The following is a 23,231-nucleotide window of genomic DNA, read 5'->3' on the forward strand; positions in this document are numbered from 1 at the left end:
AGCCACCTGACTAGATGGGACTTCAGGCATGCATCACCATACCTGGATAATTTTTCTATTTCCTATGTATTGTAGGAAGAGATGGAGTCTCGTTGTTTTGCTCAGGCTGGTCTCAAACTCCTGAGCTCAAGTGATCTCTTGCCTCAGCCTCCCAAAGTGTTAGGGCAACACATATGAGCCACCACACCTGGCCAACCTTTTTTGCTTCTCTGTAAGCATCTAGTGCAGTGGTTCTCAACCTGTGGGTAGTGACCCCTTTGTAACAATGAAAATACATCCTGCATATCAGATATTTACATTATGATTCATAACAGTAGCAAAATTACAGTTATGAAGTAGCAACAACAATAATTTTATGGTTGGGGGTCACCACAGCATGAGGAGCTATATTAAAGGGTCATTAGGAAGGTGGAGAACCACTGATCTACTAGTATTCGTATTTCCTGAGAGCAAACTCTTGTTGCATCCTGTACATTTTTTCTTTCATGCCCTATGTTTTGATATTTCATATTTGTATTATCATTCAGCTCAATATGTTTTCTAATTCTTTTGGCCCTGTGTTTTTCTAAAAGTATATTGGTTAGCTTTTAAACATTTAGAGATTGTTTAGTTTTCAAAATACTGATTTCAGGGCAATTATAGTTACAGAATTTTTGGTTTTAGCTCTTTGGAATTTGTTGAGACCTGATACTTGGCTGAGCATTTGTTTGATTTTTGAAAATGTTCTCTGTCCGTGAGGGGACTATGTGTCTCATTTAGGTGAGATTTATTTAAATCAGGATGCCCCAGCTGCCTACATTCTTACAGTTGTCGTTACGTAAGTTTTTAAATCTCCCCCTGCAATTGTGGGAATATCAGTCATTGTGGGGCTATCAGTATTTGCTTTTAACATTTTGAGGCTGCATTTTTAGGTGCATGCAAATTAAAACTGTCCTCTTTGGCATGTAGGTCTCCGTGGGTGTCCTTCTCTAGTAAGCCGTCTCTAGTAAGGCGTTTTTGTAAATCTAACCTGATAAAGATTAGATTTGTCTTGGGTTAATGTTAGCATCTTGGATCATTTCCCAGCATTTCAGTTTTTATCTGTTGCTTTATATTTTCAGTGTTTCTCTCATAAGGACAGAATTGGATTTTAGTTTTCAACCCATCTCACAGTCTTTCTGGTTATACAGAGGGTGCCAAAAAAAGTATACTCACTTTAAGGAAGGAAAAGACTATTAAAATTGTAATACTCAATGTATACCAATAATGGAAGTTGAATACGAGTCATGTTTGCGCATCTCTTAATAATTGAAGAAGTTAAACGTGACTTACAATTTTAATACAATTTTTTTCTTATGTGTATATGTTTTTTTGGCACCCTCTGTATTTAATGGAATCACTAATACCTGGTAATTCTGTTTTTTTCATTTGTTTTTTTGGTTGTTTCACCTATATTTTGTTCTTTTTAGTATTGTTTGGGATTGTTCAAATATTTTATATTATTTTAATTTATCCCACTGTTAATTTTTTAACTACATATGTATTTATTTATTTTTCTGTTATTTTAGTGATTACCCAAGAAATTATAACCTTCCTCTTTGGTTTACTAATTTTTATTTTTTAATTTTATTTTTTATTAAAAAAACCTAATTTTTAATAAAATTTTTAACCTCTAATTTGACATTACAAGAATCATAAAATGCTCAGTTTACTGTACTCCAGGATTAAAGTTTCTGCTGTTTTATATTTTTATTATCTCTGTTTAAATCCTATAAGACAAGGTGAGGATGATGATTTACACAGTGGGTATACATTTCTCACTTTCCACCTGGGATTAATTTTTTTCTGCTTGAAAAATAGGCTTACATTTTTAATTTTTAGTAAGGGTCTACTAATAATGAATTTTTTTTTTTTTTTTTTTTTTTTTTGGTTCTTGGCTGGGGCTGGGTTTGAACCCGCCATCTCCAGCATATGGGACCAGTGCCCTACCCCTTTGAGCCACAGGCACTGTCCCACTAATAATGAATTTTATGTTTTCTCTCTGAAAGTTGTATTTTTGCTTGCTCTCAGTAACTTGTAGCACTTTAAATGTATTTTACAAAATTTCATTTTAAAAGTTGGCTACGAGATGTTTTCTTTTTGTTTGGTTTTTTATGCATTTTATTGTGATGTTTTTAGGTACCTTTTGTTTTATCCTGCTGTTTACTGGAAAAATTATTTTCATAATTTGAGGACAAAGGAGTTAGTATCTTCCAGACTGCATTTATGTTGCTTCAGGCTCAGTGAGGACACCAGCTATTGTAGAGCTCTTTTTTTTTTTTTTTTTTATTAAATCATAACTATATACATTGATATGATCATGGGGCATCATACACTCGCTTCATAGACCATTTGACACATTTTCATCACAATGGTTAACATAGCCTTCCTGGCATTATCTCAGTTACTGTGCCAAAACATTTACATTCTACATTTACCAAGTTTCGCAAATACACCTGTAAGATGCACCAGAGGTATGATCCCACCGATCCCCCTCCCTCCCCTCCCTTTCCCACTTCCCCCTATTGTTAGGTTGTAACTGGGTTATAGCTTTCATGTGAGAGCCCCAAATTAGTTTCATAGTAGGGCTGAGTACATTAGGTACTTTTTCTTCCATTCTTGAGATACTTTACTAAGAAGAATATGTTCCAGCTCCATCCATGTAAACATGAAAGAGGTAAAGTCTCCATCTTTCTTTAAGGCTGCATAATATTCCATGGTGTACATATACCACAATTTATTAATCCATTCGTGGATCGATGGGCACTTGGGCTTTTTCCATGACTTAGCAATTATGAATTGGGCTGCAATAAACATTCTGATACAAATATCTTTGTTATGTTGTGATTTTTGGTCTTCTGAGTATATGCCCAGCAGAGGAATTACAGGATTGAATGGCAGATCTAGTTTTAGATCTCTGAGTGTGTTCTCCATATATCTTTCCAAAAGGAATGTATTAATTTGCATTCCCACCAGCAGTGCAGAAGTGTTCCCTTTTCTCCACATCCACGCCAACATCTCTGGTCTTGAGATTTTGTGATACAAGCTAGTCTCCCTAGAGTTAGGTGATATCTCAAAGTAGTTTTGATTTGCATTTCTCTGATGATTAAAGATGATGAGCATTTTTTCATATGTCTGAAGGCCGTGTACCTGTCTTCTTCAGAGAAGTTTCTCTTCAAATCCCTTGCCCAGCCTGCGATGGGATCCCTTGTTTTTTTCTTGCTGATGTGTTTGAGTTCTCCGTGGATTCTGGTTATTAAACCTTTGTCAGAGATATACCCTGCAAATATCTTCTCCCATTCTGAGGGCTGTTTGCTTTACTTACTGTGTTCTTGGCTGTGCAGAAGCTTTTTAGTTTGATCAAGTCCCAGTAGTGTATTTTTGAAGCTGCTTCAGTTGCCCGGGGGGTTCTCCTCAAAAAAATACTTGCCCAGACCAATTTCTTCAAGGGTTTTCCCTGCACTCTCCTCTAGTATTTTTATAGTTTCATGTCTTAAGTTTAAATCTTTAATCCAATGAGAGTCTATCTTAGGTAATGGTGAAAGGTGTGGGTCCAATTTCAGTCTTTTACAGGTTGCCAGCCAGTTCACCCAGCACCATTTGTTAAATAGGGAATCTTTTCCCCAGTGAATGTTTTTAATTGGCTTGTCAAAGATCAAATAACGGTAAGTAGCTGGATTCATCTCTTGGTTCTCTATTCTGTTCCAGATATCTACTCCTCTGTTTTTATGCCAGTACCATGCTGTTTTGATCACTATCGATTTGTAGTAAAGTCTGAGGTCTGGTAGTGTGATTCCTCCTGTTTTGTTTTTATTTCTGAGTAATGTCTTGGCTATTCGAGGTTTTTTCTGATTCCGTATAAAACGAAGTATTGTTTTTTCAATATCTTTAAAATATCACAGTGGAGCTGTAATAGGGAGTGCGTTGAAATTATATATTGCTTTGGGTAGTATGGACATTTTGATAATGTTGATTCTTCCCAGCCATGAGCATGGTATGTTTTTCCATTTGTCAACATTTTCAGCTATTTCTTTTCTTAGAGTTTCATAGTTCTCTTTATAGAGATCTTTCACGTCTTTTGTTAGGTAAATTCCCAAATATTTCATCTTCTTTGGCACTACTGTGAATGGGATAGAGTCCTTAACTGCTTTTTCAACTTGACTGTTGTTGGTGTATATAAAGGCTACCGATTTATGGATGTTGATTTTGTAACCTGAGACGCTGCTGTATTCCTTGATCACTTCTAGAAGTTTTGTAGTAGAGTCCCTAGTGTTTTCCAGATACAGAATCATATCATCTGCGAAGAGTGAAAGTTTGATCTCTTCTGACCCTATATGGATACCCTTGATCGCCTTTTCTTCCCTAATTGCGGTGGCTAAAACTTCCATTACAATGTTGAAAAGCAATGGAGACAATGGGCAGCCTTGTCTGGTTCCTGATCTGAGTGGAAATGATTCCAATTTAACTCCATTCAATATGATATTGGCTGTGGGTTTGCTGTAGATGGCCTCTATCAGTTTAAAAGTCCCTTCTAGACCAATTTTCTTGAGTGTTCTGATCATGAAGGGATGCTGGATATTATCAAAAGCTTTTTCTGCATCAATTGAGAGAATCATATGATCTTTGTTTTTTAATTTGTTTATGTGCTGAATTACATTTATAGATTTACGTATATTGAACCAGCCTTGAGACCCTGGGATAAAACCAACTTGGTCATGATGTATAATTTGTTTGATGTGTTGCTGGATTCTGTTTCTTAGGATCTTGTTGAATATTTTTGCATCTATGTTCATTAGTGATATTGGTCTATAATTTTTTTGTTGGGTCTTTTCCTGGTTTGGGGATCAGGGTGATGTTTGCTTCATAGAACGTGTTGGGTAGTCTTCCTTCTTTTTCTACCTTTTGGAACAGGTTGAGTAATATAGGTGCTAATTCCTCTTTAAAGGTTTGGTAGAATTCTGACGTGAAACCATCTGGTCCCGGGCTTTTCTTTTTAGGGAGGTTTTGTATAGTCGATGCTATTTCTGAACTTGATATGGGTCTGTTCAACATTTCCACTTGATTCTGGCCAAGTCTTGGAAGGTGGCGTGCTTCCAAGTATCGGTCAATTTCCTTCAGATTTTCATATTTCTGAGAATAAATTTTCTTGTAATATTCCTTAAGGATTTTTTGGATTTCTGACGAGTCTGTTGTTACTTCGTCTTTGTTGTTTCTGATTGATGATATTAGAGATTTTACTCTTTTTTTTCTGATTAGGTTGGCCAGAGGTTTATCTATTTTGTTGACCTTTTCAAAAAACCAGCTTTTTGATTTATTGATCTGTTGTATTATTCTTTTGTTTTCAATTTCATTTAATTCTGCTCTAATTTTGGTTATTTCTTTTCTTCTACTGGGTTTGGGGTTGGAATGTTCTTCCTTTTCCAGTTTGAGATGTCCTGTTAAGTTGTTAACTTCCTCTCTTTCTGTTCTGTTGAGGAAGGCTTGCAGTGTTATAAATTTCTCTCTTAGAACTCCCTTTGCGGTGTCCCAGAGGTTCTGATAGTTCGTGTCTTCATTGTCGTTTTGTTCCAAAAAATTGGCGATTTCTTTCTTAATCTCATCTCTGACCCAGCTATCATTCAGCATAAGGTTATTTAACTTCCATGTTTTTGTATGAGTATGCAGATTCCTGTTGTTACTCAATTCAAGTTTTATTCCATGATGGTCCGAGAAGATGCAATGAATAATTTCTATTCCTTTAAATTTACTGAGGTTAGACTTGTGACCTAAAATGTGGTCAATTTTGGAGTAAGTTCCATGGGCTGATGAGAAGTATGTGTATTCAGTTTTGTTGGGATGAAATGTTCTGTAGATGTCTGCTAAATCTAAATATTGGATGGTTGGGTTTAAATCTAAGATTTCTTTGCTCAGCTTCTTGTTGGAGGATCGATCCAACACTGCCCAAGGAGTGTTGAAATCGCCAACGATTATGGAGCTGGAGGAAATCAAGTTACTCATGTCTGTTAGAGTTTCTCTTATAAATTGAGGTGCATTCTGGTTGGGTGCATAGATATTAATAATTGAGATCTCATCATATTGAGTATTACCCTTAACAAATATGAAGTGACCATTCTTGTCCTTCCTTACTTTTGATTGTTTAAAGTGTACTGTATCTGCAAATAAAATTGCAACACCTGCTTTTTTCTGATTACCATTTGCCTGAAATATGGATGACCGTCCTTTCATCCTGAGTCTGTATTTGTCTTTTAAGTTAAGATGTGACTCTTGTATGCAACAAATATCTGGCTTGAGTTTTTGTATCCAGTCAGCTAACCTATGCCTCTTTAGAGGACAGTTTAAGCCATTCACATTAATGGAGAGTATTGATAAGTCTCGTGGAATTTTGGGTATCAAGTTTTTCAAAGGTCCAGTGGACATTTTTAATCCTTTCACCAGTGTGGAAGTTGGAGTTTGATCCGAAGTTTCTGAGTGAGTTTACTTTTGTGGTATAGGATTGGGTTGGTCATTATGGAGAATAGGTCTGAGAATATCCTGAAGAGCTGGTTTGGTTATGGCAAATTTTTTCAACATATGTCATTAAAGTATTTAATTTCTCCTTCATAAATGAAACTCAGTTTAGCTGGATACAAGATGCTGGGTTGAAAGTTATTTTGCTTTAGGAGATTAAAAGTTGATGACCACCCTCTTCTGGCTTGAAAAGTTTCAGCAGAGAGATCTGCAGTTATTCTAATATTCTTTCCTTTGTACGTAATAGTTTTCTTTCGCCAGGCTGCTTTGAGAATCTTCTCTTTCATGTTAACTTTAGTGAAGCTAATTATGATATGCCTGGGGGATGACTTATTGGGGTTGAATTGTGCTGGGGTTCTGAAGCTGTCTGCTATCTGAATTTCAGATTCTCTAGGCATGTCTGGAAAATTTTCTTTCATAATTTCATGCAGAAGGGCCTCTGTGCCCTTCAAGGCCACTTCATCATTCTCTGAAATCCCAATTATTCGTATGTTGCTTTTCTTTGAATTATCTGAGAGTTCTGTGAGTGAGTGATCCGTTTTTGCTCTCCATTTCTCTTCCTCTTCGAGAGATTGGGAGCGTTCGAAGACTTTATCTTCAATGTCAGAAATCCTTTCTTCTGCTTGCTCCATTCTGTTGCTGAGGGATTCTACTGTATTTTTCATATCTTTGAGGGCTGTAATTCTTGCTTCAGTGTGTCTAAGTCTTTGGTGGTTTTGTCTTTAAATTCGTTAAATTCTTGAGACAACTTTTGAATTTCTCCTCAAATTCCTAATTCCATTTTATTAATCTTGTCTGCAATCCAAATTCTGAATTCGATTTGTGACATCTCAGCCAGTTGTTTATGAATGGGATCTTCAATCACATCTGCCGTATCTTTTCTTGGGGGGGTTGATCTCTTCTGGTTATTCATGTTACCAGAGTTTTTCTGCTGATTCTGCCTCTGGTTATTTTACTCCCTTTGATTTTTCCCCTGGGGCTTTATCGAGGGCCCGTACAGTGTTGTGGCCTGAGAAACTGGGGCCCTGTCTTGTGTGGTGGGGCTAAGTGGTTCTGTCTTGTTTTCAGCTGGTTTCTGTTCGATCCTATTGTAACGTTTACTCTGGCTTGAAGTCTCAGCTGTGTGGAAAAACCAGCAATTAAGTCACCCCGCCCGCCCACCTTTGGCACCAGTTGGAAAAGGAAAATCAAACCTTCCTACAACCGCATACCCAGGGCACCGCCTGAAAAGTCCTCAGTCTATTAGTTCAGTTCAAAAGGTCCAAATTGATTGTCTCAATTGGCACCTATCTAGGGTGGGAGAGTTGAAGAGGTCTCTGGGAACTGGATCACAGGGGTCTGGTGACTCCTCTGATATGGTTTGCTCCAGTGCAGCGTGGAGTCAGGAGGAGCCACCTAGCAAATAGATCCCAAATAGTCTGGGAAGGTTGATGTCTCCTTTCCCACTTTGCCCCTCTGTCGGACCCAGTCACTGGTATCTCTGCAGATGGCTAACCCAGTTGCCTGTAGTGAACAGATACTCCAGGGGTTTGCACCTGCCTGAATTGCAAGGAAGTCTGCCAGGCCCCTGCAGTCTGCCGCTATCTAGCAGGAGGAGATGGGGCCTGACATCTTTGAGTGCTTGATGCAGGTGGTGGTAGGGAGGTGTTCACTCAGGCTTAGCCCCGTCCCTGATTGATGTTGCTAACAGAACCGAACAGAGCAGACAACTTTGTGGGGTTCTGTCTCTGTTTCTGCTAAAATCGCCTACAGAAGACGGGCTGTTCTGAGTTCAAATGTCTTTGCTGCTGGAGGATTGTGTCTGATTACCTCTCTGTCGGCCCTGCCCTGGAAGCTTCCTGGGTTTGTGAGCAGCGTCAGGCAAATCCTTTGCTCACTGGTGGCCTCCTCTGGTTGCCCAGGGAGACACGGGGTGTGGCTTCAGAATATCCAGAAGTGAGCCGTTTTGCTTTTGTTTGGTTCCATGTGATCACAGCTTGCCTCAGTGGTGTTGATGTGCGTTCTTCAACCTTCTCTCTTGGTGCGACTCAAATCCACCAGGATACTTACTAAATTCCTGTCCCTTAACTCTCCTTCTGGACGGGAGCCTCTGTTGAAAGCTGGCTTCAGTCCACCATCTTGTCTCTCCCCCCCCCCTTTTTTTTTGTAGAGATAGAGTCTCACTTTATCCCCCTCGGTAGAGTGCTATAGCATCACAGCTCACAGCAACCTCCAACTCTTGGGCTTAGGCGATTCTCTTGCCTCAGCCTCCCAAGTAGCTGGTATTACCGGCACCCGCCATAACGCCCAGCTATTTTTTTTTTTTTTTTTCCAATTTTGACCTCCTTTAATCCATTATCTGCACAGCAGCCAAAGTGATTTTTCTTGGCTAAAATCCAATGAACTCAGCATAAACTTCCAGGTCTGGGAGTTCAGGGGCCACTACCCACCTCTGTCCTTTTCTTGCTCCATTTCTACACAGCCATGTTCTTTGGTTCCTTGAACAGTCCAAGCTCTTCCCATCACAGGGCCTTCACATGCTTTTGCCTCTGACTAGAAAGTTATTTTCCTCTCTCTCGTCTTGATGGAGCAGTGTGTTTTATGTGCCATTCACCCACACCAGACAGTGAGGAAAACAGTCCAATTAAAAAAAAAATGAACAATTAGATATATTCTGAACATTCATTTTTAAAATAATGAATTAGAAGAGTAGACCAGTCTGAATTAATGAAAAATATGATTGACAGAACACCTCATTTATGCAGGTACATATATGTACACACACACACACATCCAGATATGTTTATCATGGATTTTTCAATGAGAAAAGTCTTAACTATTCTACTTTGATAATTACCAATAAATTATTCATCACTATCTTTTTCATGCCACTGAAGGAAAAAATATATAACTAAAAGGTGATAGTCATGATTTAATGCATCTATTAATTTGTTGAAGAATTAAAAATAATAGTTGTTAAGAATAACAAATATTAGTTCAAAGGTAATTTATAATTACAATTCTGCAAATTTGTAGACTATTATGAAAAGTAAGTACCAGTCTAAAAATCAGAACGTTAGGAGCTAACATAGACACCAAGACATTTGACAGACTTTTTGCTTTATGACCCAGTAATTTTACTTCTATAAAATTTCCCTAAGAAAATAAATAGAATGAATTATTAAATGAGTTTATTATTAAAAAGCCATTTGTCTCTGCTTTAATTTATAATAGCAGAAATTTGGAAACGATTTGGCTACTTAGCTAGGAGAATGATTAAATATGAAATACTGTGCAACCATTAAAAGTCTTGTCATAGGGCGGTGTCTTTGGCTGAAAGGAATAGGGCGCCGGCCCCATATGCCGGAGGTGGCAGGTTCAAGGCCAGCCCTGGCCAAAAACTGTGAAAAAGAAAAAAAAAAAAAAAAAGTATTGTCATAGACAGTCACATAGGAAATGCTTTTGTCATGTTGTGGTTCAAAAAACAAGATATGCTTAACAGAGAAAAAAAAAACTGATTTTCTCTGGATCATGGAATGATGGGGGATTTCTATTTTTTAAGAATGTGTTTAAAAGTCTTTACAGTGAATATATATTATCTTTGTAGTTGGATAAAGTAAACTTTTAAAATTAAGGTTTCCTTTAATCTGCGTTAAATATGAATACTTGATGCTAAAATACATTGGTGATTTATTATGTGACAGAACCATATCCTAAAATGTTTTTTTAATTAGCATATCTATTTATTAGTCTCAGTTTTCACCTGGCACTATATAGCATTTAAAGTATTTAAAGTAACAAAATTATGGCCTTGTAAATATACACTTTTTTAATAAAGTAGATAAATAGTAACTGTTTCCTTATACTCGCAGAGCATTTGGTAAAGCTGGACATAACAGATATCCAACAGTTACTCATTTAATATTAATTAATCTCCCTACTCTACTCACTAGAGCAAGCCAACCTAGTCAACATGGCCTGCCTCCTGCTTTTTAAAACCATAGGCACTAAAAAATACACCAGAAAAAAAACTGAAAATGAGATTGAAGCAAGAATTAAAAAGAAGCTGGGGACTGGCCAACAAGTAGGTTTTGGGCTAATTTTCTCCTTCAGTTTCTTGTTTTACATAACATACTCTGATACAGCATTGCATTTATCTTTCTTTAAAGTCCAATTATGCTGCCTGGGGCCCAGCTATTTTTTTGTTGGAGTTTGGCCGAGGCCGGTTTGAACTCACCACCCTTGGTATAGGGGGCTCCCTACCCACTGAGAGCCACAGGCGCCGTCCTCTTGTAGAACTCTTTAAAAGGGACTGAGCGGCTGGAACTGAGCTGCAGTCCTCACGAGGTCCAGTCTAGTGCTAATTCACCTCGACTCCAAGGGTCTGTCCTTTGTGGTCTCATCGTAAGGCATTGGTGTTTCACTGTGGTCTTGGGGTCTCGGTGTCTCTCGGTCTCTTCCTGTCTCTGATTCTCTCTTCACACACACACACACACACACACACACACACACACACACACACCCCCACCCACCCACCCACCCACCACCACCCTCCTAATCCCCTAACCCTGATCATTGGCAGACTCTGAAATCAATTCTTAAACCCCTATAAGAACAAAGCTGTCAGAACAGCTTTGCCTAGCCTTGTTTTGAAGCAGCAGGTCCTCCTGGGCAGACTGGCCCCACTGCCGGGTCTCCTCTCTAGGAGGCTTTCTGGCCCTGTGCCTTTGCCCTGCATCTCCAGCTGGCCACTGCTGTCACAGGCAGTTTTGAGTGTGCTGCTCAAAACTGCTCTCAGCAAGAGGGGCTTCGCATCAACTAGTTTGCTGTTACTGGAGGCAGAAGTTACTAGTTTTATATTTCTTAGTGGTTGGACCCATTTCAGTTCCACGTTCCTATTTATCTCTTGTTTGTAAATACTTCTTCTAACAGTTGAGTGACCAGAAGTTCTACTTAGGATCACAGTGGCTCCATGGCCTTTATTTTCTGATTCAGTTTTAGCATCTCTTTAATTCCTAAAGATATTTTAAAAAACAGATGACAGTCAGATTTTATGATTTTTCTGGTACTGTATAATTGAAGTTTACAGTAGCTACCTTTTTCATTAGGGTATTTGGTTGGTGTAACATTATCTTCTATTGTAGTTAAATCTTAGAAGGTGACTATAAATAAGGATTAAATTAATACAGGACCCCTCCCCCCCAAACTATAGTTTTACTATCAGTGGTGTGTCATCCATGGTCATCTGTGGTCCAAAACTATTAAACAGAAAATTCTAGAAATAAATAATTTATACGTTTTAAATTGTGTGCTGTTTTGAGCAATGTGATTGAAGTCTTGTTACTGTCTTGCTAGGTCTGCATGGGGTGTGAGTGCCCCTTTTATCTGGCTCCTCCACCCTGCACACACTGTCCATCCTTTAATCACTCAGTAGCCGTGTTCAGATTGACTTTCACCTATTGACTTATGTTCAAGTCACCCTTATTTTACTTAAAAATGGCCCTGAATTGCAAGTGTACTGATGGCTGGCAATTCAGATATGCTAAAGGGAAGACACAGGTGCTTTCTTTAAGTGTAAAGGTGAAAGCTCTTGACTTAATAAGGAAAGAAAAAAACTGCGTGCTGAAGTTTCTAGGGTCTGTGATACAAATGAACCTTCTGTTTGTGAATTGTGAAGAAAGAGAAATATATACACGCTGATTTTTGCCGTTGTACCTCAAAATGCAATAGTTAAGGCCACAGCGAGTGATCAATGCTCACAGAAGTTGGAAAGGGCAAGGCCGGGCGCAGTGGCTCATGTGGTACTCCCAGCACTGTGGGATGCTGAGGCAGGGGAGTCGCCTGAGCCCAGAACAAGATCCCCTCTGTAAAAATAGCCAGGCAGTGTGGTGGGCACCTGTGGTCCCAGGTACTCAGGAGGCTAAGGCAGGAGAATCACTTGAGCCCAAGAATTTGAGGTTGCTGTGAGCTATGATGCCACAGCACTCTACCAAGGGTGGCAAAGTGAGACTCTGTCTCAAAAAAAAAAAAAAAAAGGAAAGGGTATTTAAAAGAAAGAGCATTTAATTTGTGGGTGAACATCATGAGCAGAAATGTGCTCTGATTGGCAGCAGACACAGGGGTCAGAATTACCTGAGGTTTCGGCATCCATTAGGGTCTTAGAACACATGCCCCAAGGGTGGGGGGGACTACTATGTCTACATGTCCGTGAAGCTGGAATAAATTTATCCGATTTTATGTTCCCATTTCCAGGACACGTTCTTCACAAGCAGTGAGCCCCATAGTGAGAAGGACAAGCTACCTGACAGCAGTGGTTCTACCCTGAGAATAAGCACCATTGCTGCAGCCATCGCAGACGCGTCAGTCAGTGCCGACCCTTCCCAGCTGGCTGCCATGATCAGGGCACTTTCAAACAGAACCAGAGACAAGACTGTTCAGGAATATGATAAACCAAAGGACTGCTCCAGTGTGTGTCATCTCTTACCTAGTGATTTAGAAAAAAGTAATGGATCTAGTGCATTTGATATGGAGAAATACCTTAAAAAAACAGAAGCTGGTGGATATGACGGTGGATTGGAAAACTTTTCAAGAGCTAGTATGTCTGACATTTGGGATTTATCTTTGGCAAAAGGACAAACTACTCAAGACAGCCATACAGTGGACTCAGGTGCTACTGATGTAAGTGTAAAGGAACCCAAGGAGAGTACAGTAGCTGTTTTTTATGGTGAAAGTGGAGAGAGTGAGAACCAGGCATCATTAAGAACGATGGCTTCTTCTGAGTCAGCTGAGAATGAGAGGGTGGCGGTTGACAGGAAGACCTGCTCCAGCACCCGCAGGTCACCAGAGACTGGGGAGGGCGGAAATGCCCCCTCGGGTTCCCCCCCACCGTCCAGTGGTCTCTCGTCAGTAAGGAGCCCCAGAGTGACAGGCCTTTGGCTATTAGAAGAGCGTGGAGAGATGCCTGCTGGGGGAGAGACGCAGAAGCAGCAGGAGTCTGTCAGTGAGACGAGCAGCAGTGAGAAGCACGTGACTTTCGAAAACTCTTGCGCAGTTTTACCTAAAGATGTTGGTAAATATCCTAGTAATTGGTCATATTCACAAAATTACGGCGTTTTTGTTTTCATTTTTCATTGAAACACACACTTTTCTGGTAGATTTGAAGAATACCTCTCTTGAGTATGGTGCACATGGCTCAGAGGATGACCAGGAGAGCTTCAGACCTTCCACCTCACCACTGAGTCATTCTTCTCCCAGTGAGATTTCTGGAACAAGTTTATCAGGGTGAGTGCTTACTTTTTTTTTTTTTTTTTTTTTTTTAATTTAAATAATAAAAATATGCACTGAGGAAACTTGCAAAAATGTTTAAAAAAGAAAAATTACTATAGGTTTATCTCTCACAGGGTAATTACTGTGAGCTTTTGGTGAATTTCTTTGCAGCCTCCAGCCATTTTTTTTGCAAATTTTTGTACTTTGCTTTTTTTCACTTATAGACCTAGTCATTGTCTGTATTTTAAAGAAAGTGAGTAATATGACAGACTCTGGGCCAGTCAGTGGTTCAGCTACAGGCCTGGTGGTACAAGGCATATCCTGAATAGTTGATTTCTGAGAGGCGTAAATAGTCAGCAGCATATATCCCATTCAGCCAGGGGGATTTTTACTACCATGTGGCTGATTTTGGAGGAATGCCCAGTTTTTCATTCTCAACAAACTCTCTAAAATCTTATCCCCAGAATACTGCTGTGGTTATCATATAGGTCTGCCTTCAGATATTAAAATTGCCAGGGTATCTTGGGAGACAGAATAAAATTTGGTTATAAGTAATGTCTAACTTGTGACTGTGCCAGTAGATTTCTGAATTTGAGAGAGTATTGTTTTGGCTACTTTCTCAGAAAAGTAACACTTTTAACTTAAAAATAAAAAACACACTCACAAAACAAGATAACAAACATGTACTATTCCTCCTTGTGACTTTGAGGCCTATAATATGGGTCAATGAATTTATGGTAACCAGATATAAATCCCCTTTGTTTTCTGATCTGTTCTGGGTTTGGGGGAAAGACTAACAGCTGAATCAAAAATAACTTGCCACAGGCCAGGCACGGTGGCTCAGGCCTGTAATCCCAGCACTCTGGGAGGCCGAGGCTGGGTGGACTGCCTGAGCTAAGGAGTTCAAGACCAGCCTGAGCCAGAGCCAGACCTTGTCTCTAAAAATAGCTGGGCATTGTGGCAGGCGCCTGTAGTCCCAGTTACTTGGGAGGCTCAGGCAAGAGAATTGCTTGAGCCCAGGAGTTTGAGTTTGCTGTGAACTGTGACACCACAGCACTCTACCAAGGGTGACATAATGAGACTCTGTCTCAAAAAGGGAAAAAAAAAACTTGTCACAGGCAAAAAAAAAAAAAAAGCCAGAAAAACTATACATTTGCCAGAAAGCATGCTGGAGAAGAGGGTGCTAAGGGAAGTATTTGCAGTAGGACATGGTTTGGGGGGATGTCCCCTTGATTTCGAGGTCTTCCTGTTTTGGTGGTTGGGTCTGAAGCAGCGAGGATATGCTTTGTGGCAGGACTGAGTGAGGACACCATGCACCTCACATGGGCAGTCCTCAGAAGCTTCACCTGACAGTTTGAGGCCATCTGTAGCCAGGTCCTCATACGGACGCTTGTCTTCTGTGTGAAGGATTAGGGTGGTCCCCAGTAGATGCCGGTCACAGGTGCCAGTGGGGCATGATCACAGCCAGGGAGCCTGAAGAAGCCTGCGGGCGCTCAGTGTGAGTTTGCCATGAGATAGCACAGCGAGTGGAAGAGAGGAGCTGCTGGCAGGGTCCCGCCCCTGGAGGAACACGGGCACAGGGCTGGCGCTAAGCGTATCACGGGTGCAGGCGCTGAATGGGAGGCAAGGATGTGACAGGAAGAGGCTTCTTGTTCTGTCGGGGTCTGTGTATTCTTCAGATCTTGGTGAGGAGGTGTCAGAGAAGGTGAAGGCCTGAAGTGGACTGGAAAGGCTTGCAAGGAGCTCTGTTTCCAGGACATGGGCTCCATCAGACAGTCAGTCCTCAGGTGGTTCCTCTGTTCAGCCAGGCTACACCTCATGGCCCCTCAGCCCAGTGTTCCCCTCTGGGGGGGCTGACGTCAGGCAGGAGTGGGCTGGAGAAGCCCTCTGTCATGTAAGCGCTCCTTTTCCCTGCTCCGTCTGTGCTGTGGACGTGCGTGACAGTCTAACAGTCCGATACACTCACAAAGCAGTTAGTTGATTTCATAACAGAAGCATGAGGGTAGCAATGGGAGGTCTAATCATGGCTGAGCAGCTTACCATTCATTTCCCATCTCTGAGAGACACCGTGAATTCCTGTGTATTATTTATTTATTTTGTCTTTTAAAAAAATTTTTTTTAAAAAATATGGAACGCTTCACAAATTTGTGTGTCATCCTTGGACAGGGGCCATACTAATTGTTTCTATATTTTCTAATTTTAGTGTATGTATTGCAGTAGCGAGCATCCTGTGTATTATTTAAAGCAAGTCAACGTAAAGGAAGTTAGCAGGCAACATTTACACATACACAAATATTTATATTTTGCTTGTGTTCTAGTAAAGTCATTTGTTTCCATTTTCAGGCAATGTGTTTGAAATGCATTGCACACGCTTGGGGGGCAGGGCTTGGGCTTCTTTGATAAAATGAAACTTGAGTTCTTCTCCACCATTTCACCGTGCCTCCTACTCTTCAATTCTTGCCAAAAAATTTCACATCCAACAAAACAAACAAAAATCTTGAGTAACTGGGCTTTGAAAAAGAAAAAGTAGCCCACACATTAGTTAAGAAATTCTCTATTACTCAGTTTGGATCCAGGCTGGGGTAGGGAGAGTTTAATGGTTTCAGTCCTGAACCAAAGAACTAATGGAAATTTAAAGAAAAGACTAATGTTTACTTTTGAGGGAATTTCTTGATTTTAAAATTCATTTAAATTTAAATCCCCAATGGACAAATTTAAGATCTCTTATGGCTATTCTTAAACACTTTATAAAAATAAAATTCCTGATTTACAATAAGATCAATTGTATTCTCAATAAAAATTTTAAATATAATTTAGATTTGTTTTACAACATTGGCTTTCAGAGATAACCGTTAGTTATTTCCCAAGGGTGTGTGTATTTTTTTCACATCTACATGAAACGTGGATTCAGACATTGGCGAAGAGCCCTGTGTCTCAGCAGCTCCTCACCGACACCTCCTCATAGATGCCTCATTGGAAGCGCTGTTTTGTCCACACAGACGTTTCTTGTTTACTAGTTTATTAGACATTCATCCAGCCCAACCAAACTTGGAGGTCATCTGGCTCTGCCTTGTCACAGCGTGCTTAAAATCTTTGGCTCATTCTCCTGGTTGGCTGTGTCTGTGGGACGTGAGGGTGGGCCTGATTCTTTCTGCCTTGAATTGACTTGATAGTTTTGCAAGGTTTTGCTGAGGATTCTTTATTTTTTCAAGTAATTTTATTAGGCCATATCTGTGTTAACTCTTTATTGTTACTTCGCCTTGTCACACAGTGTATACCCTTCCAATATAGAGATTCAGGCATTCTTTTATTTAAGGAAAGAAGTTCTTTCCTTTTCCTTTCTCTTTTTCAGACAGAGTCTCACTCTGTTACCCAGGCTAGAGTGCTGTACTATCATAGCTCACAGCAACCTCAAACTCCTAGGTTCAAGTGGTTCTCTTGCCTCAGCCTCCTGATTGGCTGGGACTACAGGTGCCTACCACAATACCCGACTAATTTTTCTAGTAGAGATAGGGTTTCACTTGTTCTTTTTGGCTGGTCTTGAACTCCTGATCTCAAGAGATGTTCCTGCCTCAGCCTCCCAGAATGCTTGGATTATAGATATGAGCCCACCACACCCAGCTGGAAAGAATTTCTTCAATCATTTCTGAAAATTCTTCTTGCTGTATTTCCCCCACCCTCAAGAACTGTAGTAATTTACATATGTGGAGTCTATTTTATTTGACTTTTATATTTGTTTTCTAATTTTTAAAAAGTTTTTATTTTGAAATAATTACAGACTCGCAGGAAGTTGTAAGATAGCTTAGAGAGGTTCTGTGTGTGCTTGGCCCAGTTCCCCTGTGGTTGCACCTTCATAATTACAGTGTAGTGTCACGAGAAGAGCCCAGCCCAAGACTGTTTGGGGAGAGTCAGGAGCTGTTCTATCTCAGTGTGGATTTATGTATCTGCCCTGCAGCCAGAGTCACTCAGCTGTCCTGTGGTCTGCCTCTTCCTTCATTTCTTTTAGATTTTGTTTATACACATGTTTTGCATTTCTTTTTTTTTTTTTTTTTTTTTCCAGTGTGACAAAGAGAAATTTTATTTAAGAACAAAGGAAACTCGTTTAGGTTCCTGACAGTGTTTTTTACATGTCTTTTCCCTTTGTGTACTTAACAATTTTATTTTGTTTGGTTTGGTTTTCACATTTTTTTTTTTTTTTTTGAGACAGAGCCTCAACTGCTGCCCTGGGTAGAGTGCTATGAAATCACAGCTCACAGCAACCTCCACCTCCTGGGCTCAAGTGATTCTCCTGCGTCCGCCTCCCAAGTAGCTGGGACTACAGGCCCCCGCCACAACGCCCAGCTATTTTTTTTGTTCTCGTTGCAGCCATCATTGTTGTTTGGTGGCCTGGGCTGGATTTGAACCCGCCAGCTCAGGTATATGTGGCTGGCTCCTTAGCTGCTTGAGCCACAAGTGCCAAGCCTGGTTTTCACATTTTAGAAAATACATATGAAGGCATTTAATAAAAACTGTCCTCTATAATGTCTTAACATAATTATGATTTTCTCTTAACTGGCCGCATTATGTTTCTAGGTCAGAATTTCCATAATCTAATCCCTCCTCTGCAACACAATATTTCCTATTTTATCATTGATAGCAATGTGATGACATACCCTTTTTGTGAAGTAGTTGTCAATTTTTTCCCCTCAGGATAAAATCCCTAGATGTAGGATAGCTGAGGCCCAGGGCTTTAAGCAGCTATGCACTACTGAATTACTCAGCTGGAGGTGGGGCTGCTGCATTCCCATCAGTGAGCCAGGGCTGTTACCATTTCTTTGCATTCATCCACATGATTCTTTTTTCATCTTTGCTCTTTCTGAGCAAGAATTTTTTAGTGCTTTTCTGTCCATTGCTCTGTGAGGTACTGGTGATTTCTTATGGAGGGGACAGTTGGCACTGCTGTGTATAACACCATATGGTGTTTATTATCATAACTCACCAGTTACTTCATTCAAGAGAAATATAATTTACAATTTCAGATAATTAAAAGTATGAACAATCCATGGTTGAGTTATTTGCAAGACGGTAGGCCAGTATGAGTGGGTCTTTGCTGATTTAAGTGATGGGAAGCACAGGGGCGTGTCCTGCAGTAGCTACACAGACTTGTGCCAAATGCCCTTCCCACCCTTGGGTGTTCTCTCTTCCAGGTGTGCTGTCGAGTCCTCTGGTTCAGCAGCTCCTCAGAAGCCTCACCAAGGGAGTGGGTTGTCTCAGGTGGAGAGCTCGTGTGCTGGTGTGAGCAGGCTGATGTACGTATCTGAGCAGGAGAGCACCTACCCCACCTCAGCCACAGATTACGGCCCGGAGGACTGCAAGGTGGGCAGGCACTCTGATTATTTTTAGTAAGGCTTCTGGCTCTCAAGTGTTATAGATGTTTGAGTCAGACTAAATTCGTTGCTATTTTACTTTTAAAATGCATGTACTCATGGCCAGAGTGCGAGTACTCACGCCTGTAATCCTAGCACTGTGGGAGGCTGAGGCAGGAGGATTGCCTGAGCTCAAGAATTCAAGACCAGCCTGAGCAAGAGTGAAACCCTGTCTCTAAAAATAGCCTGGTGTTGTGGCGGACACCTGTAGCCCCAGCTACTCAGGAGGCTGAGGCAAGAAGATCACGTGAGCCCAAGAGTTTGAGGTTACTGTGAGCTATGATGCCACCGCACTCTACCAAGGGTGACAAAGTGAGACTCTGTCTCAAAAAATAAACAAACAAACAGCTACTCTTGTTGGGTAGACTCCAGAAGGCTTAGTACCGGCCCTCACAATGCCTTCTGTCTGTTGGGGGCACACTAAGAGTGCTCACTACAATACAATACACATGTGCTGTGGGGACACAGGAGTGACTGAAAGTCTGACTGGGATGGTCAGCTGAAGTTTTTGGTAGGGAGAATGTACTGAGGCTGGGAAGAAGCAGAGTGGCTGGGAGGTGTGGCTTGTGAGGAGGGCGCTGCAGGGGGGCCGATGGCTGCAGCTCATCACACCCACGGGAAACAGAGATGAGGCAACAAAAGACAGGGGACCAAACCATAACAAGTGCTGGAGGTAAAATTTAAGAGTTTGAAGGCTTTAAGTGGGTCACTGACATGATCTGCTGTGGGTTTTTTGTTTGTTTGTTTTGAGATGAGTTTCATTTCATCACCCTCGGTAGAGTGCCCTGACGTCATAGCTCACTGTACCCTCAAACTCTTAGGTTCAAGCGATCCCTTTGCCTCAGCCTCCCAAGCAGCTGGGACTATAGGTGCTCACAACAACGCCCAGCTATTTTTAGAGATAGGGTCTTGCTCTTGCTCAGGTGAGCTCAAGCAATCCACCTGCCTCGGCCTCCCAGAATATTGGGATTATGGGTGTGAGCCACCGCACCCAGGCTGCTCTGATGTTTCAAAAGTCGCTTCATCAGAATGGAGATTTAGAATTGAAAAAAAAAATAAAATAAAAAGCAAAGAAAAAGCTTATGCCATTGATCAGTGTAGGGAACAGGTTGGAGCAAGATCAGAATCAGGGACACTTGATGTGAGGCCACTGTAGTCGTCTAGGCCAGAGACAGGATGGGCCTGGGGTTGAGGTAGGAGCTGTGGGGATAGGAGAGGAGATCGGGGAGATTTGCGCAAGAAAAGCGGTCTTTTGTCTTCTGTATGTGCATTTTTTGAAAGTGGTGGTGTTCGTTTTCTAATGCACAAAATATGACCATTGTTGGGTGTGCTGTAGAGATGTACTCCCCCCCTCAGGCCACTGAACATGTGCCCCGGAGACACCAGTACCCACGAGCTCTGCACAGACAGCAGGCCCATCTCAGGGACGCCATCTTTTTTTTTTTTTTTTTTTTTTGGAGACAGAGTCTCACTATGTTGCCCTTGGTAGAATGCCATGGTGACACAGCTCACAGCAACCTCAAACTCCTGGGCTCAAGCAATTCTCTTGCCTTAGCCTCCCAAGAAGCTGGGATTGCAGGCGCCTGCCACAACGCCTGGCTTTTTTTTTTTGTCTCAAGCTGTCGCCTTTGGTAGAGTGCTATGGCGTCACAGCTCACAGCAACCTCCAACCCTTGGGCTTAAGCAGTTCTCTTGCCTCGGCCTCCCAAGTAGCTGGGACTACAGGTGCCCACCACAATGCCCTGGCTATTTTTTGCTTGTAGTTGTTTGGTGGACCTGGGCTGGATTTGAACCCACCAGCTCTGACATATGTGGCTGGTGCCCTAGCCGCTTGAGCTACAGGCCCTGAGCCCCAGCTACTTTTTTGTTGCAGTTGTCATTGTTGCTTAGCTGACCCAGGCTGGATTTGAACCTGCCAGCTTTGGTGTATGTGCCGGTGCCCTACCCACTAAGCTACGGGTGCCGTCTCAGGGAAGCCATCTTTTTGATGCCATGAGATATTAAGTCTGGATATTCTTAGCCAAGTAATTAAGAGCTGAGTTAGGGAGTTAGACACTTTCTCTGCCTGCTCCTTGACAGGTTGTTACTGAACTTCCCTACACTTGTTTCTTCCTGCGTAAGGAGGAGGAGTGTATGAGAACAGCACACGTCCCCTTGTAAGTCACCCCTAGTAAGTCACACACATCATTTGTTGTTATTAATCACTGGCAAATCTACTCTTTATCAGTGTCTTCGTTTCTAAAGCTTTGGTTCAGGAGAAATTTTGAAAGCGACCAAATGAATGAGGGTCAGAGGTGTGTTATATATAATTTATATCTGGATCATCCTGCAGAGCTCAAGATGTCACCCTCAGGTTGTGTATTATGTGTAAAGAAATGAGTATATGAGATTTCCTGGAACTGTTACTTTGTACTGAAGAAGTTGGAAGCACGAGAGTTTAGAGATGGGAGCAGGCACAGTGCAGTCAGCACCTCACCTCTCCAGGTCGTGGCACTGTGCAGACAGACCACAGGCAGGGGGACCCGCGAGCAGGCTTCCTGTTGACGCCTAAGCTCGTGTCACTGTCACTTGGAAGCTTACTCGCCCCCCATTGGTACTAATTTATTTAGATTTTATTTTAAAGGTTTTTTCCTTTGGTACTAATATATTTCTGTTTTTAACTTTAAAGTTTACAGAAGTAAATCCCTTAAATTTGCAAAAATGTCATGTGGTTCTGGTCTTTATCTGTGTGCATTTTTCAGATGTAATTGGTATATACCTATTTATTTTGTTCATGTTATAATTCTTTTTAAAAGCAATGAATGCAAATTTTCTAACATGCATCTGTAAAAATGCTACAAAACTACTCTCTGTGTAAAGTAAATCTTTCTTTAGGGGGATCATTCATGTAGATCTCTTTATTACTTGAGTTTATACCAACATGGCTCGAATTTGTTAAATTATCTGTGAGTTATTTTTGAAATTTGTTTGTCACATGCAGAATGATACCACCAGTGAATTGAGCACTACAATTATTCAAGCCAGTCCAGCTCCATCAGAAGAACAGGCCGTGGAAAAGTTAAGAGAAAAAGTTCCATTTCAGAACAAAGGCCAGGGGGTATTATCATCTGTTATCCAGAACAACTCCTATACAAAAAAAGCAGTCGAAGATGCCTCTCTGTGTGGCAGACCTGCAGATGTAAAACCCACCTTCAGATCCTTTGAATTTCCTGTCTCCAAAAGTGGAGCTCCATTGGAAGCCAATGAGGGGGATTTGGCCCCACACCCTGGCGACTGGGACCCGGTCAGGCTGGGCCTCCTGACCATGTCAGGGCCGAGCTGGCAGGCAGGGTCAGCCCCACGTCTCCCAGTAACACGCCAGGAGTCTATGGGCAAAGAAGAAAGGGGAACTTACAAAGATGTGCCAGCTCTCAGCAATGAGGCCAGTGGCCACGCTTCTCGCCCGATCATCGCTGGGCATCTGTGCCCGCCTGCACCCAGCAGCACAGGTCTGGAGGCACAGCCCGTGCCTGCCACGGTGCCTGCACCCTTGACCCTGCACTCCCTTAGCACAGCCACCTTTGCCCAGCAGTGTGTGGGGGCAGCCCCCTCAGCGGGAAGTGTCCCCTGGCCTCCGTGCCACATTGGCAGTGGTGTCTGTGGGCTCTCGGGAGGCTACCCATACCCAGCTGTCCCAGGAGAGCATGTGCAAACCCCTATGGCCGTGGGCCCTTGTCTGGGGCCAGATGTCGGCTCTGGACTGATGGGGGCCTCTTCCCTCTGCCACCCTCACGCTAGCGCCCTCAGTCAGAGCCTGCTGCATGCCGTCACAGCTTTCCCGGGGCGGCCTCTCGGTGCAGGCATTGAACTTGCTCCTTGGGATTCAGGAGTGACGTCAGGATTTGGTAAGTAAGATGCTGCTTCTCTGTGGCTGTCACTGTTAGACTCATTTTTAGAAGGTGAGTTTTCTCAAATGATGCCTTAAAGGTAGTTTGTTTACAAGCAAAGGAGATACTAGTTGGCCTTGATTTCCTGTAAGTTTGGTTCTTTGTCCTCAGTTGAGAGCACTGTAATGCA

The 23,231-nt window shown here is 41.7% G+C and overlaps 1 protein-coding gene and 1 non-coding gene across 3 annotated transcripts in view; one reads left to right on the forward strand and one right to left on the reverse strand.

The window, feature by feature from the left end:
- The window catches only part of CEP192 (centrosomal protein 192), a 151,132-nt gene that overhangs the window by 61,321 nt on the left and 66,580 nt on the right, over positions 1 to 23,231 (forward strand). For both annotated transcript variants that reach the window (XM_053571227.1, XM_053571228.1), the window contains exons 17-20: positions 12,757 to 13,573; positions 13,659 to 13,785; positions 18,957 to 19,125; positions 22,156 to 23,059. In XM_053571227.1, the coding sequence (XP_053427202.1) occupies positions 12,757 to 13,573; positions 13,659 to 13,785; positions 18,957 to 19,125; positions 22,156 to 23,059 (2,017 nt within the window). The remainder of the gene's footprint in view (positions 1 to 12,756; positions 13,574 to 13,658; positions 13,786 to 18,956; positions 19,126 to 22,155; positions 23,060 to 23,231) is intronic.
- LOC128572174 (U6 spliceosomal RNA) lies at positions 15,892 to 15,999 on the reverse strand. The gene has a single exon (XR_008376085.1). It is a non-coding gene; the product is annotated as a U6 spliceosomal RNA (small nuclear RNA).

The sequence above is a fragment of the Nycticebus coucang genome, chromosome 19 (genome assembly GCF_027406575.1).
Source record: "Nycticebus coucang isolate mNycCou1 chromosome 19, mNycCou1.pri, whole genome shotgun sequence".
NCBI lineage: Eukaryota > Metazoa > Chordata > Mammalia > Primates > Lorisidae > Nycticebus > Nycticebus coucang.